Genomic DNA, 18,270 nt, shown 5'->3' with positions numbered 1-18,270 from the left:
GTGTGTGTGTGTGTGTGTGTGTGTGTGTGTGTGTGTGTGTGTGTGTGTGTGTGTGTGTGTGTGTGTGTGTGTGTGTGTGTGTGTGTGTGTGTGTGTGTGTGTGTGTGTGTGTGTGTGTGTGTGTGTGTGTGTGTGTGTGTGTGTGTGTGTGTGTGTGTGTGTGTGTGTGTGTGTGTGTGTGTGTGAATGGCAGCCAGATCCTTCAGTCTCTCTCTAAGTCTCTCTCTCTCTCTGTCTCTGTCTCTGTCTCTACTCCCAAGCACTCAACTCCAGTGAGTGTGTGTCAGAGAGTGTGTGTGCGGTGTTTGTCCGGCTCTAGACACTGTGGGAGCATGGTGGTTTGTGTGTCGCTGAGTAGGTCCCTCGGCCAGCCGTCTGCGCAGACACCGGGTGAAATCCACCTGCGCTCGCGGCAAAGCTTGATTGACGATTGACTTTGGCAGCCAGCCCTGAAAATACAGTACATACATATTCAATCTTCAAATCAAATCACAGTTTATTTGTTACAAGCGCCGAATACAACAGGTGTAGTAGACCTTACAGTGAAATACTGAATATAACAGGTGTAGACCTTATAGTGAAATACTGAATACAACAGGTGTAGTAGACCTCACAGTGAAATGCCGAATACAACAGGTGTTGTAGACCTTACAGTGAAATGCTGACTACAACAGGTGTAGTAGACCTTACAGTGAAATGCTGAATACAACAGGTGTAGTAGACCTTACAGTGAAACACTGAATACAACAGGTGTAGTAGACCTTACAGTGAAACACTGAATACAACAGGTGTAGTAGACCTTACAGTGAAACACTGAATACAACAGGTGTAGTAGACCTTACAGTGAAACACTGAATACAACAGGTGTAGTAGACCTTACAGTGAAACACTGAATACAACAGGTGTAGTAGACCTTACAGTGAAACACTGAATACAACAGGTGTAGGCCTTACAGTGAAACACTGAATACAACAGGTGTAGTAGACCTTACAGTGAAATGCTGAATACAACAGGTGTAGTAGACCTTACAGTGAAACAATGAATACAACAGGTGTAGTAGATCTTACGGTGAAACACTGAATACAACAGGTGTAGTAGACCTTACAGTGAAACACTGAATACAACAGGTGTAGTAGACCTTACAGTGAAACACTGAATACAACAGGTGTAGTAGACCTTACAGTGAAACACTGAATACAACAGGTGTAGTAGACCTTACAGTGAAACACTGAATACAACAGGTGTAGTAGACCTTACAGTGAAACACTGAATACAACAGGTGTAGTAGACCTTACAGTGAAACACTGAATACAACAGGTGTAGGCCTTACAGTGAAACACTGAATACAACAGGTGTAGTAGACCTTACAGTGAAACACTGAATACAACAGGTGTAGTAGACCTTACAGTGAAACACTGAATACAACAGGTGTAGTAGACCTTACAGTGAAACACTGAATACAACAGGTGTAGTAGACCTTACAGTGAAACACTGAATACAACAGGTGTAGGTAGACCTTACAGTGAAACACTGAATACAACAGGTGTAGTAGACCTTACAGTGAAACACTGAATACAACAGGTGTAGTAGACCTTACAGTGAAACACTGAATACAACAGGTGTAGTAGACCTTACAGTGAAACACTGAATACAACAGGTGTAGTAGACCTTACAGTGAAACACTGAATACAACAGGTGTAGTAGACCTTACAGTGAAACACTGAATACAACAGGTGTAGTAGACCTTACAGTGAAACACTGAATACAACTGGTGTAGGTCTTACAGTGAAACACTGAATACAATAGGTGTAGACCTTACAGTGAAACACTGAATACAACAGGTGTAGGCCTTACAGTGAAACACTGAATACAACAGGTGTAGGCCTTACAGTGAAACACTGAATACAACAGGTGTAGTAGACCTTACAGTGAAATGCTGAATACAACAGGTGTAGTAGACCTTACAGTGAAACACTGAATACAACAGGTGTAGTAGACCTTACAGTGAAACACTGAATACAACAGGTGTAGTAGACCTTACAGTGAAACACTGAATACAACAGGTGTAGTAGACCTTACAGTGAAACACTGAATACAACAGGTGTAGTAGACCTTACAGTGAAACACTGAATACAACAGGTGTAGTAGACCTTACAGTGAAACACTGAATACAACAGGTGTAGGCCTTACAGTGAAACACTGAATACAACAGGTGTAGTAGACCTTACAGTGAAACGCTGAATACAACAGGTGTAGTAGACCTTACAGTGAAACACTGAATACAACAGGTGTAGTAGACCTTACAGTGAAACACTGAATACAACAGGTGTAGTAGACCTTACAGTGAAACACTGAATACAACAGGTGTAGGTAGACCTTACAGTGAAAACACTGAATACAACAGGTGTAGTAGACCTTACAGTGAAACACTGAATACAACAGGTGTAGTAGACCTTACAGTGAAACACTGAATACAACAGGTGTAGTAGACCTTACAGTGAAACACTGAATACAACAGGTGTAGTAGACCTTACAGTGAAACACTGAATACAACAGGTGTAGTAGACCTTACAGTGAAACACTGAATACAACAGGTGTAGTAGACCTTACAGTGAAACACTGAATACAACAGGTGTAGGCCTTACAGTGAAACACTGAATACAACAGGTGTAGTAGACCTTACAGTGAAACGCTGAATACAACAGGTGTAGTAGACCTTACAGTGAAACACTGAATACAACAGGTGTAGTAGACCTTACAGTGAAACACTGAATACAACAGGTGTAGTAGACCTTACAGTGAAACACTGAATACAACAGGTGTAGGTAGACCTTACAGTGAAACACTGAATACAACAGGTGTAGTAGACCTTACAGTGAAACACTGAATACAACAGGTGTAGTAGACCTTACAGTGAAACACTGAATACAACAGGTGTAGTAGACCTTACAGTGAAACACTGAATACAACAGGTGTAGTAGACCTTACAGTGAAACACTGAATACAACAGGTGTAGTAGACCTTACAGTGAAACACTGAATACAACAGGTGTAGTAGACCTTACAGTGAAACACTGAATACAACAGGTGTAGTAGACCTTACAGTGAAACACTGAATACAACAGGTGTAGTAGACCTTACAGTGAAACACTGAATACAACAGGTGTAGTAGACCTTACAGTGAAACACTGAATACAACAGGTGTAGGTAGACCTTACAGTGAAACACTGAATACAACAGGTGTAGTAGACCTTACAGTGAAACACTGAATACAACAGGTGTAGTAGACCTTACAGTGAAACACTGAATACAACAGGTGTAGTAGACCTTACAGTGAAACACTGAATACAACAGGTGTAGTAGACCTTACAGTGAAACACTGAATACAACAGGTGTAGTAGACCTTACAGTGAAACACTGAATACAACAGGTGTAGTAGACCTTACAGTGAAACACTGAATACAACTGGTGTAGGTCTTACAGTGAAACACTGAATACAACAGGTGTAGACCTTACAGTGAAACACTGAATACAACAGGTGTAGGCCTTACAGTGAAACACTGAATACAACAGGTGTAGGCCTTACAGTGAAACACTGAATACAACAGGTGTAGTAGACCTTACAGTGAAATGCTGAATACAACAGGTGTAGGCCTTACAGTGAAACACTGAATACAACAGGTGTAGTAGACCTTACAGTGAAACACTGAATACAACAGGTGTAGTAGACCTTACAGTGAAACACTGAATACAACAGGTGTAGTAGACCTTACAGTGAAACACTGAATACAACAGGTGTAGTAGACCTTACAGTGAAACACTGAATACAACAGGTGTAGTAGACCTTACAGTGAAACACTGAATACAACAGGTGTAGTAGACCTTACAGTGAAACACTGAATACAACAGGTGTAGGCCTTACAGTGAAACACTGAATACAACAGGTGTAGTAGACCTTACAGTGAAACGCTGAATACAACAGGTGTAGTAGACCTTACAGTGAAACACTGAATACAACAGGTGTAGTAGACCTTACAGTGAAACACTGAATACAACAGGTGTAGTAGACCTTACAGTGAAACACTGAATACAACAGGTGTAGGTAGACCTTACAGTGAAACACTGAATACAACAGGTGTAGTAGACCTTACAGTGAAACACTGAATACAACAGGTGTAGTAGACCTTACAGTGAAACACTGAATACAACAGGTGTAGTAGACCTTACAGTGAAACACTGAATACAACAGGTGTAGTAGACCTTACAGTGAAACACTGAATACAACAGGTGTAGTAGACCTTACAGTGAAACACTGAATACAACAGGTGTAGTAGACCTTACAGTGAAACACTGAATACAACAGGTGTAGTAGACCTTACAGTGAAACACTGAATACAACAGGTGTAGTAGACCTTACAGTGAAACACTGAATACAACAGGTGTAGTAGACCTTACAGTGAAACACTGAATACAACAGGTGTAGGTAGACCTTACAGTGAAACACTGAATACAACAGGTGTAGTAGACCTTACAGTGAAACACTGAATACAACAGGTGTAGTAGACCTTACAGTGAAACACTGAATACAACAGGTGTTGTAGACCTTACAGTGAAACACTGAATACAACAGGTGTAGTAGACCTTACAGTGAAACACTGAATACAACAGGTGTAGGCCTTACAGTGAAACACTGAATACAACAGGTGTAGTAGACCTTACAGTGAAACACTGAATACAACAGGTGTAGTAGACCTTACAGTGAAACACTGAATACAACAGGTGTAGTAGACCTTACAGTGAAACACTGAATACAACAGGTGTAGGCCTTACAGTGAAATATTTACTTAGCCCTTAACCAACAATGCAGTTTTAAGAAAATACCTATACAAAAAAAGTATAAGATATGAATAAATAATTAAAGAGCAGCAGAAAATAACAATGTGGAGGCGATATGTCAAGGTAACTGAGGTAATATGTACATAGGTAATATTATACATAGATAATAACAGAAACCCCAAACAATGTCTATGTTAGAAACTGGCACTCATACCTACCTACCTACCTACCTACCCACCCACCCACGCACGCACGCACGCACGCACACACACACACACACACACACACACACACACACACACTGCATTCGGATAGTATTCAGACCCCTTGCCTTTTTCCACATGTTGTTACGTTACAGCCTCATTCTAAAATGGATTCAATAAAAACATTTCCTCAATCTACACATAATACCAAATAATGACAAAGCGAAACAGGTTTTTAATTAAAAAGAATTATAACTTAGGTACATCCTGTTTCCATTGAACATCCGTGAGATTTTTCTACAACTTGATTGGAGTCTACCTGTGGTAAATTCAATTGATTGGACATGATTTGGAAAGGCACACACCTGTCTATATAAGGTCCTACAGTTGACAGTGCATGTCAGAGCAAAAACCAAGCCATGAGGCCGAAGTAATTGCCCGTAGAGTTCCGAGACAAGATTGTGTCGAGGCACAGATCTGGAGAAGGGTACCAAAAAATGTGGCCTCCATCATTCATTTACTTGCTATATTGTATTTACTTTGCCACCATGGCCTTTTTTGCCTTTACCTCCCTTCTCACTTCATTTGCTCACATTGTATATAGACTTGTTTATACTGTATTATTGACTGTATGTTTGTTTTACTCCATGTGTAACTCTGTGTCGTTGTCGAACTGCTGTCGAACTGCTTTGCTTTATCTTGGCCAGGTCGCAATTGTAAATGAGAACTTGTTCTCAACTAGCCTACCTGGTTAAATAAAGGTGAAATAAAATAAAAAATAAAATTCTTAAATGGAAGAATTTTGGAACCACCAAGACTCTTCCTAGAGACACATGACAGCTCGCTTGGAGTTTGCCAAAAGGCACCTAAAGGACTCTCAGACCATGAGAAAGTCAGTCTGAGAAGTAGTTGGTGAACCAGGCGAGGCAGTCATTTGAGAAACCAAGGCTGTTGAGTCTTCCGATAAGAATGCCGATTGACAGAGTCAAAAGCCTTGGCCAGTAATGTCTCTTATAAATGGCGATTATAATATCGTTTAGGATCTTGAGCGTCGCTGAGGTGCACCCATGACCAGCTCGGAAACCAGATTGCATAACGATTCGAAATGGTCGGTGATCTGTTTGTTAACTTGGCTTTCGAACTTGGCAGGATAGATATAGGTTTGTAACAGTTTGGGTCTAGAGTGTCTCCCCCTTTGAAGAGGGGGATGACAGCGGCAGCTTTCCATTCTTTGGGGATCTCAGACGATATGAAAGAGAGGTTGAACAGGCTAGTAATAGGGGTTGCAACAATTTCAGCGGATAATTTTAGAAAGCGAGGGTCCAGATTGTCTAGCCCAGCTGATTTGTAGGGATCCATATTTTGCAGCTCTGTCAGAACATCAGCTGTCTGTAGTTGGGTGAAGGAGAAGTCCTTTTCACAGCAGCTTTAGACGTTGATGGTAGCCTTGAATATCAATTCAAACCTCCCCTTTAAGTAGCCTGAGTGCCAGTCTGTTTGTGTGATATGTCATATGAACATGTTTGGCATAACAGTGAATGACAAGGAGTTGGCACTTTCACACAAACAGACCGGCACTCAGACTACTTAAAGGGGAGGTTTGAATTAATATTTGAGATCTAAACGGACATGTGATATGACATCCTGGTCCATGTGTAGCCTAACAAGTTGGACTCAATCAATTCCAATTCAAGTCACTCAAATCAGGAAGTGGATACGAAATTAAACTTGATTTAATTTTTGTTTTAAAAAAATTAAGAAATCTACCTTGACATCCATGTTGAGGAGCCACGTAAAGTGGCTCCTGCCTGTGTCGTCCGCCAGGGGCTCGATGATAATACACGTTGGACCGTCCTCCGCTCTGTTCAGATCAAGTAAACAAAATCACTCGTAAAAACTCTATTAACAATGTCATGTATAGAAACCTACAGCATGATTATTAACTGAACCTCAAATAACCTTTATATCAAATAACCTTTATATCAAATAACCTTTATATCAAATACCCTTTATATCAAATAACCTTTATATCAAATAACCTTTATATCAAATAACCTTCATATCAAATAACCTTTGCAATGGCCCTTCAGTTACAGCATGAGCCATATACAGGTTTTGGTCCGAGCGCACCCTCTAACCAACTCCATGAGCCATATACAGGTTTTGGTCCAAGCGCACCCTCTAACCAACTCCATGAGCCATATACAGGTTTTGGTCCAAGCGCACCCTCTAACCAACTCTATGAGCCATATACAGGTTTTGGTCCAAGCGCACCCTCTAACCAACTCCATGAGCCATATACAGGTTTTGGTCCAAGCGCACCCTCTAACCAACTCTATGAGCCATATACAGGTTTTGGTCCAAGCGCACCCTCTAACCAACTCTATGAGCCAGGCTTATCGGAGCAAAGCCGGTGTTCTTGTTACCTGACGAAGCCTTTCTGAGGAGGGAAGGACTCCAGGTGCGTGGCTGCTCCCCCCAGATAGATACATGACTCCTGTCTGGAGAAGTGTCTCACACTCAGGAAGTCTCTCTGGCCTATCAGGTTGCCGGCTGTCTCTGCTGACACCTCGTGCGTAACCATGGTTTCCGGGCCAGCTTGCTTCAGAACCTTCAACACAAGAGACGGACTGACATTACAATATCATTCACTGTACTGCTATGTGTCCCAAATAGGACCATATTATCTATATGGTGCGCTGCTTTCTCATGTCTCAACTAGTGCGACGGCGTAGCCTAGTGATTCGAGTGTTGGACCGGTAACCAAAAGGTTGCAAGATCAAATCCCTGAGCTGACAAGGTACAAATCTGTCGTTCTGCCCCTGAACAGGCAGTTAACCCACTGTTCCTAGGCTGTCATTGAAAATAAGAATTTGTTCTTAACTGACTTGCCTAGTTAAATAAAATACAAAATAAATAATGCACTGTATAGGGAATAGGATGCCAGTTGGGACTTTATAATGCCAGCTGAAGACACAGCTGAAGACACAGGATCTTCCGAAGTAGTTTGTTCTTCCCTCATCAGAATTTATAATGCCAGCTGAAGACACAGCTGAAGACACAGGATCTTCCGAAGTAGTTTGTTCTTCCCTCATCAGAATGTCACCAGACAAGTGTGATATCCTGGTGTTGTAAAGACTATCGACAATGTGTGTTCCGTGTCTACCGTGACACCATCGACTACCAACACTGTGTGGTCCACATCTACCGTAAAACTAGCGACACTCTCGATTATCGACACTGTGTGGTCCACATCTACTGTAAAACTAGCCACTGTGTGGTCCACGTCTACTGTAAAACTATTGACTATCAACACTGTGTGATCCACGTCTACCGTAAAACTATTGACTATCAACACTGTGTGATCCACGTCTACCGTAAAACTATTGACACTATGGTCCACGTCTACCGTAAAACTATTGACTATTGACTATCAACACTGTGTGATCCACGTCTACCGTAAAACTATTGACTATTGACTATCAACACTGTGTGATCCACGTCTACCGTAAAACTATTGACTATCAACACTGTGTGATCCACGTCTACCGTAAAACTATTGACACTATGGTCCACGTCTACCGTAAAACTATTGACTATTGACACTGTGTGGTCCACGTCTACTGTAAAACTATTGACACTATGGTCCACGTCTACCGTAAAACTATCGACTATTGACACTGTGTGGTCTACGTCTACTGTAAAACTATCGACTGTTGACACTGTGTGGTCTACGTCTACCGTAAAACTATTGACTTTTGACTATCAACACTGTGTGATCCACGTCTACCGTAAAACTATTGACTATCAACACTGTGTGATCCACGTCTACCGTAAAACTATTGACACTATGGTCCACGTCTACCGTAAAACTATTGACTATTGACACTGTGTGGTCCACGTCTACTGTAAAACTATTGACACTATGGTCCACGTCTACCGTAACACTATCGACTATTGACACTGTGTGGTCTACGTCTACTGTAAAACTATCGACTGTTGACACTGTGTGGTCTACGTCTACCGTAAAACTATCGACTATTGACACTGTGTGGTCCACGTCTACCGTAAAACTATTGACTATTGACACTGTGTGGTCTACGTCTACTGTAAAACTATTGACTATTGTCACTGTGTGGTCCACGTCTAGCGTGAAACTATTGACTGTTGACACTGTGTGGTCTACGTCTACTGTAAAACTATTGACTATTGACACTGTGTGGTCCACGTCTACCGTAAAACTAGCGACACTATTGACTACTGACACTGTGTGGTCCACGTCTACCGTAAAACTATTGACTATTGACACTGTGTGGTCCACGTCTACCGTAAAACGATTGACTATTGACACTGTGTGGTCTACGTCTACCGTAAAACTATCGACTGTTGACACTGTGTGGTCTACGTCTACCGTAAAACTATTGACTATTGACACTGTGTGGTCCACGTCTACCGTAAAACTATTGACACTATGGTCCACGTCTACCGTAAAACTATTGACTATTGACACTGTGTGGTCCACGTCTACCGTAAAACTATTGACACTATGGTCCACGTCTACCGTAAAACTATTGACTATTGACACTGTGTGGTCCACGTCTACCGTAAAACTATCGACTGTTGACACTGTGTGGTCTACGTCTACCGTATAACTATCGACTATTGACACTGTGTGGTCTACGTCTACCGTAAAACTATTGACTATTGACACTGTGGGGTCTACGTCTACCGTAAAACTATCGACTGTTGACACTGTGTGGTCTACGTCTACCGTAAAACTATCGACTGTTGACACTATGGTCCACGTCTACCGTAAAACTATCGACTATTGACACTGTGGCCCATGTCTACCGTAAAACTTCAATTCATACCTGGGTGGTTATTTGCTAAATTCACTGAAAACAATAGGCCCTTATTAGAGACAGGTTTTTGTTTGAGCCAGGTGTCTATTTCCTTAATGCATACAGCTTTTGCTCATTTGCATAGTTAATTGTTTAATTCCAGGATTCACTTCCAGTATTTTAATCAATTTCTTCATTTCCTGCACTGATGTGTTATCATGTACACACTGTGTCACGTTTCTTTTTCAGTGTGCCTCTATAAAAATATATATTATTCTCCTATTTGACCGTGCATTTTCTGCAGTTCTTACTTTCGCCACTAGAGGGCGGACTGACCATTTCTGGGGGTCTGTAGTCCTGAAGTTGTTGACTGTTTTATGCTTACCTAATTTTTATGAAGTGATTACTGAATTATTTAAACCCCTGTAGTCGATTGACACACCGGTACGTCAATCTAAGTAACACAATAAACAATTCCCCATCAAAATCTCTAGTTTAAGCTAGAGATATGGTATCTGGTTTTTTTGCATGGAATGCGTCTCAATGCGCCGATGTCGCACTTCCGCGTCTCCGGTGGAAGGTGGCAGAGCTGGAGCGGTGTTTGTCAAACCAAGAGAACGTCCCCACAACATCGGTCTTCTCAAGAAAATGTCTGTAGTGTCAGAACTCTCTATGACCCCCACACATGTCAGGGGACTCGTCTGAAGTCAGTACCATCGATGTGCTTATAGTAGTAAAGGCCAAATTCAGTATTTTATAAAATGATTTTGTTATATTTTTTTTAACACCTAAAAGGGTCCTACAATTAAACAAAAAAAAGCTGAATGACCATAGTATGTCCATTATAAAACAATTCCATATTTTTTAATAATTTGCACAATCATGTTGCTTTTTTATTTTTGTTTACCCCTTCAGAACATTCCCTATTGATCCCCCACCCCCTCCCTGTTTCCCACCCTTCCTAATGCCCCCCGCTCCCCCTAAAATCACAGAGAAAAAAAGGAAAAATAAATAAACAAAGTAATACAAATAAAATAATAATAATAGTTATTATAATAATAGCATTATGATCCCCCACCCCCTCCCTGTTTCCCACCCTTCCTAATGCCCCCCGCTCCCCCTAAAATCACAGAGAAAAAAAGGAAAAATAAATAAACAAAGTAATACAAATAAAATAATAATAATAGTTATTATAATAATAGCATTATGATCCCCCACCCCCTCCCTGTTTCCCACCCTTCCTAATGCCCCCCGCTCCCCCTAAAATCACAGAGAAAAAAAGGAAAAATAAATAAACAAAGTAATACAAATAAAATAATAATAATAGTTATTATAATAATAGCATTATGATCCCCCACCCCCTCCCTGTTTCCCACCCTTCCTAATGCCCCCCGCTCCCCCTAAAATCACAGAGAAAAAAAGGAAAAATAAATAAACAAAGTAATACAAATAAAATAATAATAATAGTTATTATAATAATAGCATTATGATCCCCCACCCCCTCCCTGTTTCCCACCCTTCCTAATGCCCCCCGCTCCCCCTAAAATCACAGAGAAAAAAAGGAAAAATAAATAAACAAAGTAATACAAATAAAATAATAATAATAGTTATTATAATAATAGCATTATGATCCCCCACCCCCTCCCTGTTTCCCACCCTTCCTAATGCCCCCCGCTCCCCCTAAAATCACAGAGAAAAAAAGGAAAAATAAATAAACAAAGTAATACAAATAAAATAATAATAATAGTTATTATAATAATAGCATTATGATCCCCCACCCCCTCCCTGTTTCCCACCCTTCCTAATGCCCCCCGCTCCCCCTAAAATCACAGAGAAAAAAAGGAAAAATAAATAAACAAAGTAATACAAATAAAATAATAATAATAGTTATTATAATAATAGCATTAATAATGTAAATAATGGTAGAGTTTTAGAAACACCTTATTACAAATATTCCACAGTTTACAGACCATAATACACATACTTAGCCTGTCAATAGCATTCCAGATAATAACATGTAGAATAACAATCTAAAGGATGCCATAATAGATGGAGACCAAGGAGAACAGAAGATCAATGATTTCCTAAGGGGGAGGTGTTAAGATTACACATTGACCAACAACTACCCTACTATGATGGACCAGTTACCTTGATGTTTTTGATGCTTGGGTTCCACTGGTGCATCTCTTCCACCTTCCACAGGATGTGATGTATCTCTTCTGGCGTGGCGTCTAACACAGTCTCCAGTCTGAAGACCTTCCTGTCCCCAGACAGCACTTTACTGTAGATCACATCCCCGTTCTCCTACGACAGAAAGTTACAGGAAATGTTTGTAATGTGGCATCCTTATGGTTTCCTTTAACAACACAGTTTCAGGAAGGTTTCTAATGATGTCCTGATTTTCTATAGAACACAGTTACTGAACGTTCTCTTGTGATAGTCTTTCTACTTCATTTGGACCTGAGATTACAGAACATTTCTCTATTCCAGAGTTACAACGTTTTTGCAGTGTGGCATTTACAAAGGGAAAATCAGCCACGTCGCGGACTCTAACGTCTTGCTTCCGGTCAAGCTAAACACCTTCTTCGCCCGCTTTGAGGTTAACACAGTGCCATCCACGCGACCCGCTACCCATTGACTTTAGCTCAGCATTCAATACCATAGTACCCTCCAAGCTCATCAATAAGCTCTGGGCCCTGGGCCTGAACCCCACCCTGTGCAACTGGGTTCTGGACTTCCTGAGGGCCGCCCCCCCAGGTAGTGAAGGTAGGAACAACATTTCCACTTCGCTGATCCTCAACACAAGGGTTGCGTGCTCAGCCCCCTCCTCTACTCCCTGTTCACTCATGACTGCGTGGCCACGAACGGCTGCAACTCCGTTATCAAGTTTACAGAGGCCACAACAGTAGTAGGCCTGATTACCAATAATGACAAGACAGCCTACTGGGAGGAGGTGAAGGCCCTGCGAGTGTGGTGCCAGGAAAATAACCTCTCTCTCAATGTCGACAAAACAAAGGAGCTGATCGTGGACTTCAGGAAACAACAGAGGGAGCGCGCCCCTATCCACATCGACGGTATCGCAGTGGAGCAGATGTTAAGCTTCAAGTTCCTCGGCATACACATCACGACGATCTGAAATTTGTCTTGGCACCTAAAACCCTCACAAACTTCTATAGATGCACCATTGAAAGCATCCTGTTGGGCTGTATCACAGCCTGGTACGGCAACTGCACAGTTCTCAACCGCAGGGCTCTCCAGAGGATGGCCAATGCATCACCGGGGGCAAACTACCTGCCCTCCAGGACACCTACAGCATCCGACGTCACAGGAAGGCCAAAAAGATCATCAAGGACAATAACCAGCCAAGCCACTGCCTCTTCATCCCGTTATCATCCAGAAGGCGAGGTCAGTACAGGTGCATCAAAGCTGGGACCGAGAGACTGAAAAACAGCTTCTATCTCAAGGCCATCAGACTGTTAAATAGCCATCACTAGGCGGCTTCCACCCCATTACGTAACCCTGTCCACTTTAATAATGGAACAATAGTGACTTTTAATCATGTTTACATATTTTTGCTTTATCAAATCAAATTTTAAATCTCATATCGATATACTGTATGCTATTCTACTGTATTTTAGGCGATGCCACTCCAACCATGACTGTATGCTATTCTACTGTATTTTAGGCCACTCCAACCATGACCATCCTAATATTTATATATTCCTTAATTCCATTCTTTTACTTCTAGGTTTGTGTGTATCGTGTGTATTGTTGTGAATAGTTAGATATTACTGCACTGTTGGAGCGAGAAACACAAGCATTTCGCTACACCTGCAATAACATCTGCTAAATATGTGTATATGTGACCAATAACATTTCAATTTGGGGCCTCCCGGGTGGCTAAGGGCGCTGTACTGCAGCGCCAGCTGTGCCATCAGAGACTCTGGGTTCGCGCCCAGGCTCTGTCATAACTGGCCGCGACCGGGAGGTCCATGGGGCGACGCACAATTGGCCTAGCGTCGTCCGGGTTAGGGAGGGCTTGGTCGGTAGGGATGTCCTTGTCTCATCGCGCACCAGCGACTCCTGTGGTGGGCCGGGCATAGTGCGCGCTAACCAAGGTTGCCAGGTGCACGGTGTTTCCTCCGACACATTGGTGCGGCTGGCTTCCGGGTTGGATGCGCGCTGTGTTAAGAATCAGTGCGGCTAGGTTGGGTTGTGTATCGGAGGACGCATGACTTTCAACTACCTTCTCCCGAGCCCGTACAGGAGTTGTAGCGATGAGACAAGGTAGTAGCTACTACAACAATTGGACACCACGAAATTGGGGAGAAAAAGGGGTAAAAAAAAAGAAGATTTCAATTTGATTTGTTATGCACATTACCGGTACAAGGTTTCCGTGGTAATAGCTATTTAGATCAAGTTTTCCTAAATGTCAAAAGTAACGGAAAGAGAACGTTTGGATATGTGGCATTAATATGCTACTTTACCACACACAGTTTCAGAAAGTTATGTCTCCTATCCTTATTAAATAACTAATAACACATTTTGGTTCTGGGTTCTGAGATTATGGAAAGTGCATTTTCTCCTACAAGGCAAAAAGTTTCCTACGTAACTAAATTGAAGTCACAGGCCGTAAGTTGCTTTGGATCAGAACGTCTGATAATTGACTAAAATGTAAAATGTTAGAAAGTTTGAAATTGTGGCAACAGTACGCAGCACAAAGTGCCCATGTCAATTATATTTGAAGGGTTTTGAAGACAGAATACCGTGGTAATAGCTATTCAGATCATCTTGTCTTATATGACAGTTTGGTGGTTTGACATCAGTACAAGGTTTCCATGGTAATAGCTATTCAGATCATGTACCCCCCTTTGTCTTATATGACAGTTTGGTGGTTTGACATCAGTACAAGGTTTCCATGGTAATAGCTATTCAGATAATGTACCCCCCTTTGTCTTATATGACAGTTTGGTGGTTTGACATCAGTACAAGGTTTCCATGGCAATAGCTATTCAGATCATGTACCCCCCTTTGTCTTATATGACAGTTTGGTGGTTTGACATCAGTGCAAGGTTTCCATGGTAATAGCTATTCAGATCATGTACCCCCCTTTGTCTTATATGACAGTTCACTGTTTTGGCATCAGTACAAGGTTTCCATGGTAATAGCTATTCAGATCATGTACCCCCCCCCTTTGTCTTATATGACAGTTTGGTGGTTTGACATCAGTACAAGGTTTCCATAGCAATAGCTATTCAGATCATGTACCCCCCTTTGTCTTATGTGACAGTTTGGTGGTTTGACATCAGTACAAGGTTTCCATAGCAATAGCTATTCAGATCATGTACCCCCCCCCCCCCCCCCCCCCTTTGTCTTATATGACAGTTTGCTGTTTTGGCATCAGTACAAAGTTTCCATAGCAGTAGCTATTCAGATCATGTACCCCCCCTTTGTCTTATATGACAGTTTGCTGTTTTGGCATCAGTACAAAGTTTCCATGGCAATAGCTATTCAGATCATGTACCCCCCTTTGTCTTATATGACAGTTTGGTGGTTTGACATCAGTACAAGGTTTCCATGGTAATAGCTATTCAGATCATGTACCCCCCTTTGTCTTATATGACAGTTTGGTGGTTTGACATCAGTACAAGGTTTCCATGGCAATAGCTATTCAGATCATGTACCCCCCTTTGTCTTATGTGACAGTTTGGTGGTTTGACATCAGTACAAGGTTTCCATAGCAATAGCTATTCAGATCATGTACCCCCCTTTGTCTTATATGACAGTTTGCTGTTTTGGCATCAGTACAAAGTTTCCATAGCAATAGCTATTCAGATCATGTACCCCCCTTTGTCTTATATGACAGTTTGCTGTTTTGGCATCAGTACAAAGTTTCCATAGCAATAGCTATTCAGATCATGTACCCCCCCCCCCTTTGTCTTATATGACAGTTTGCTGTTTTGGCATCAGTACAAAGTTTCCATGGCAATAGCTATTCAGATCATGTACCCCCCTTTGTCTTATATGACAGTTTGCTGTTTTGGCATCAGTACAAGGTTTCCATAGCTATTTGTGGAGATTGAAAAGATATGCATGAACACAGGGAGCAACATATTTTAAAGTGGAAATACAGGATGGTTTGACAAAAATCTATCTACAAATCCCAGATTGCCTCTTTAATCAACGATGATGTATGGATGTATGGATGATGCACTACCTCTGTGAGTTCTGTTTTCCATCCATTCTTATCGTCAACAATGTCCAGAGCCTTGGTCAGCGCCTCGTGCCCACTCCTTATGTACAGCAGCTCCTCCTCTTTCAACGGGACTGGGTTGACTACCTCTCTTCTGGAGCTCTCTGTAACAAGTTTACAAGTTTACACAGCAGCACTGCTTGATTGAGTTCTAATTGGAGCTGTTTAATATTCAATGGTCAGTACTAGTGATGGTAAAAAGTAATGCCCTTTGAAAATATGTAATTATATCTAGGTTAAGGGCAGTTTGTGCTCTGTGTAAAATAATAATGTCATTGAAAATGTGTGTAATTTGTGTATCATCGTCAGGCTTACCACTGTGTTGATGCTGAACGGTGCCAGTCTGCCAACCCATATGGCTGGTCCATGCTGGTAGTTGGCTCTGCCCATTCCTCTGCACGTGAGCTAGCTCCTGGCCAATCGCTGCGATAGCTAGCCGTTGCAGTCCTGTCGTAGGATCACAATAATAACAACAGTCAGACTTCATTTGTAGGGCACATTTCATATAGCCTGGTCCCAGATCTGTTGTCTCCTTCTATAGCCTGGTCCCAGATCTGTTGTCTCCTTCTATAGCCTGGTCCCAGATCTGTTGTCTCCTTCTATAGCCTGTTCCCAGATCTGTTGTCTCCTACTATAGCCTGTTCCCAGATCTGTTGTCTCCTTCTATAGCCTGGTCCCAGATCTGTTGTCTCCTTCTATAGCCTGGTCCCAGATCTGTTGTCTCCTACTATAGCCTGGTCCCAGATCTGTTGTCTCCTACTATAGCCTGGACCCAGATCTGTTGTCTCCTACTATAGCCTGGTCCCAGATCTGTTGTCTCCTACTATAGCCTGTTCCCAGATCTGTTGTCTCCTTCTATAGCCTGGTCCCAGATCTGTTGTCTCCTTCTATAGCCTGGTCCCAGATCTGTTGTCTCCTCCTATAGCCTGGTCCCAGATCTGTTGTCTCCTACTATAGCCTGGTCCCAGATCTGTTGTCTCCATCTATAGCCTGGTCCCAGATCTGATATCTCCTGCTTTAGCCTGGTCCCAGATCTGATATCTCCTTCTATAGCCTGGTCCCAGATCTGTTGTCTCCTTCTATAGCCTGGTCCCAGATCTGTTGTCTCCTCCTATAACCTGGTCCCAGATCTGTTTGTTCTCTTGTCAACTCCATTGCTCATTATTATCAAGCCAAACAAGTTTAGTATGACACAGTCTGCAAGTCAAAATGCTGTACACTTTGATGAGGACTTCTCAGCATTTCGCTCCACAAACTAAGACTACTACTAAGTCACAGCCAAGACGCCATAGTATTAACAACAACAATACATAACTCCATCCAGCTGCACGTGCACTGGCTGGTCCCAGATCTGTTTGTGCCGTCTTACAATGACCATAGGAGGGAGTTGGCAAGGCAGCACAAACTGATCTGGGACAAGGCTATGTGCAGTGTGCAAGACACGGTAATCCTACATTCTAAGGAATGAGAGAAAATTGATGCTTCTCTCTAGGCCTGCATCCAAAATGCCCCCCCTATAGTGCCCTGGTCAAAAGTAATGCACTATATAGGGAATAGGGAGCCACGTAGGACACACCCAAGATGATATAGTTGTCTGTTTTTACCTGCCATGGTCCTGAGGTGAGGGTAGGAGATTCCACAGCAGAGCTTCACCACAGCAGGCAGCATACTGTAACGTTGGTGACAGCGACGGCAGCTGGGGTGTACCAGGCTCCAGACTTTATAGGACCTCTGAAGGACAAGAGAGGAGATAAGGGGATGGGTTAGAGGATAGGATTGTAAACTGAATTCTGGCCCCAAGGTTGCTGTTAGAGAGAGACACACACACAGCTGCTTCCATTAGAGGTATTTTATGTGTGGTTCTAAAAAAGGAGAGAATAAATGAGGAGCCCATGTATACAATAATAATCCACGACCATTATCAGAATGACAAGTCTACATACAGGCTGTATTCTAGTGAAGGTTCATCCTATATAACTACTGCAGAATGACAAGTCTACATACAGGCTGTATTCTAGTGAAGGTTCATCCTATATAACTACTGCAGAATGACAAGTCTACATACAGGCTGTATTCTAGTGAAGGTTCATCCTATATAACTACTGCAGAATGACAAGTCTACATACAGGCTGTATTCT

At 42.1% G+C, this 18,270-nt stretch overlaps 1 protein-coding gene across 1 annotated transcript; it reads right to left on the bottom strand.

Moving 5' to 3' along the window:
• Window positions 1–211: 211 nt before the first annotated feature.
• LOC109886182 (steroidogenic acute regulatory protein, mitochondrial) lies at window positions 212–17,843 on the bottom strand. Its single transcript, XM_031818129.1, has 7 exons — window positions 17,737–17,843; window positions 16,448–16,579; window positions 16,097–16,236; window positions 12,028–12,183; window positions 7,465–7,649; window positions 6,806–6,899; window positions 212–449 (listed from the first exon to the last, which is right to left on the bottom strand). Exons 1-7 carry the CDS (start codon window positions 17,798–17,800, stop codon window positions 264–266), a joined length of 957 nt encoding a protein of 318 aa, XP_031673989.1. The 5' UTR covers window positions 17,801–17,843; the 3' UTR covers window positions 212–263.
• Window positions 17,844–18,270: the final 427 nt, after the last annotated feature.

The sequence above is a fragment of the Oncorhynchus kisutch genome, unplaced genomic scaffold (assembly GCF_002021735.2).
Source record: "Oncorhynchus kisutch isolate 150728-3 unplaced genomic scaffold, Okis_V2 scaffold1266, whole genome shotgun sequence".
Taxonomy (NCBI): Eukaryota; Metazoa; Chordata; class Actinopteri; order Salmoniformes; family Salmonidae; genus Oncorhynchus; species Oncorhynchus kisutch.
This window is presented reverse-complemented; position numbering and strand designations above follow the sequence as displayed.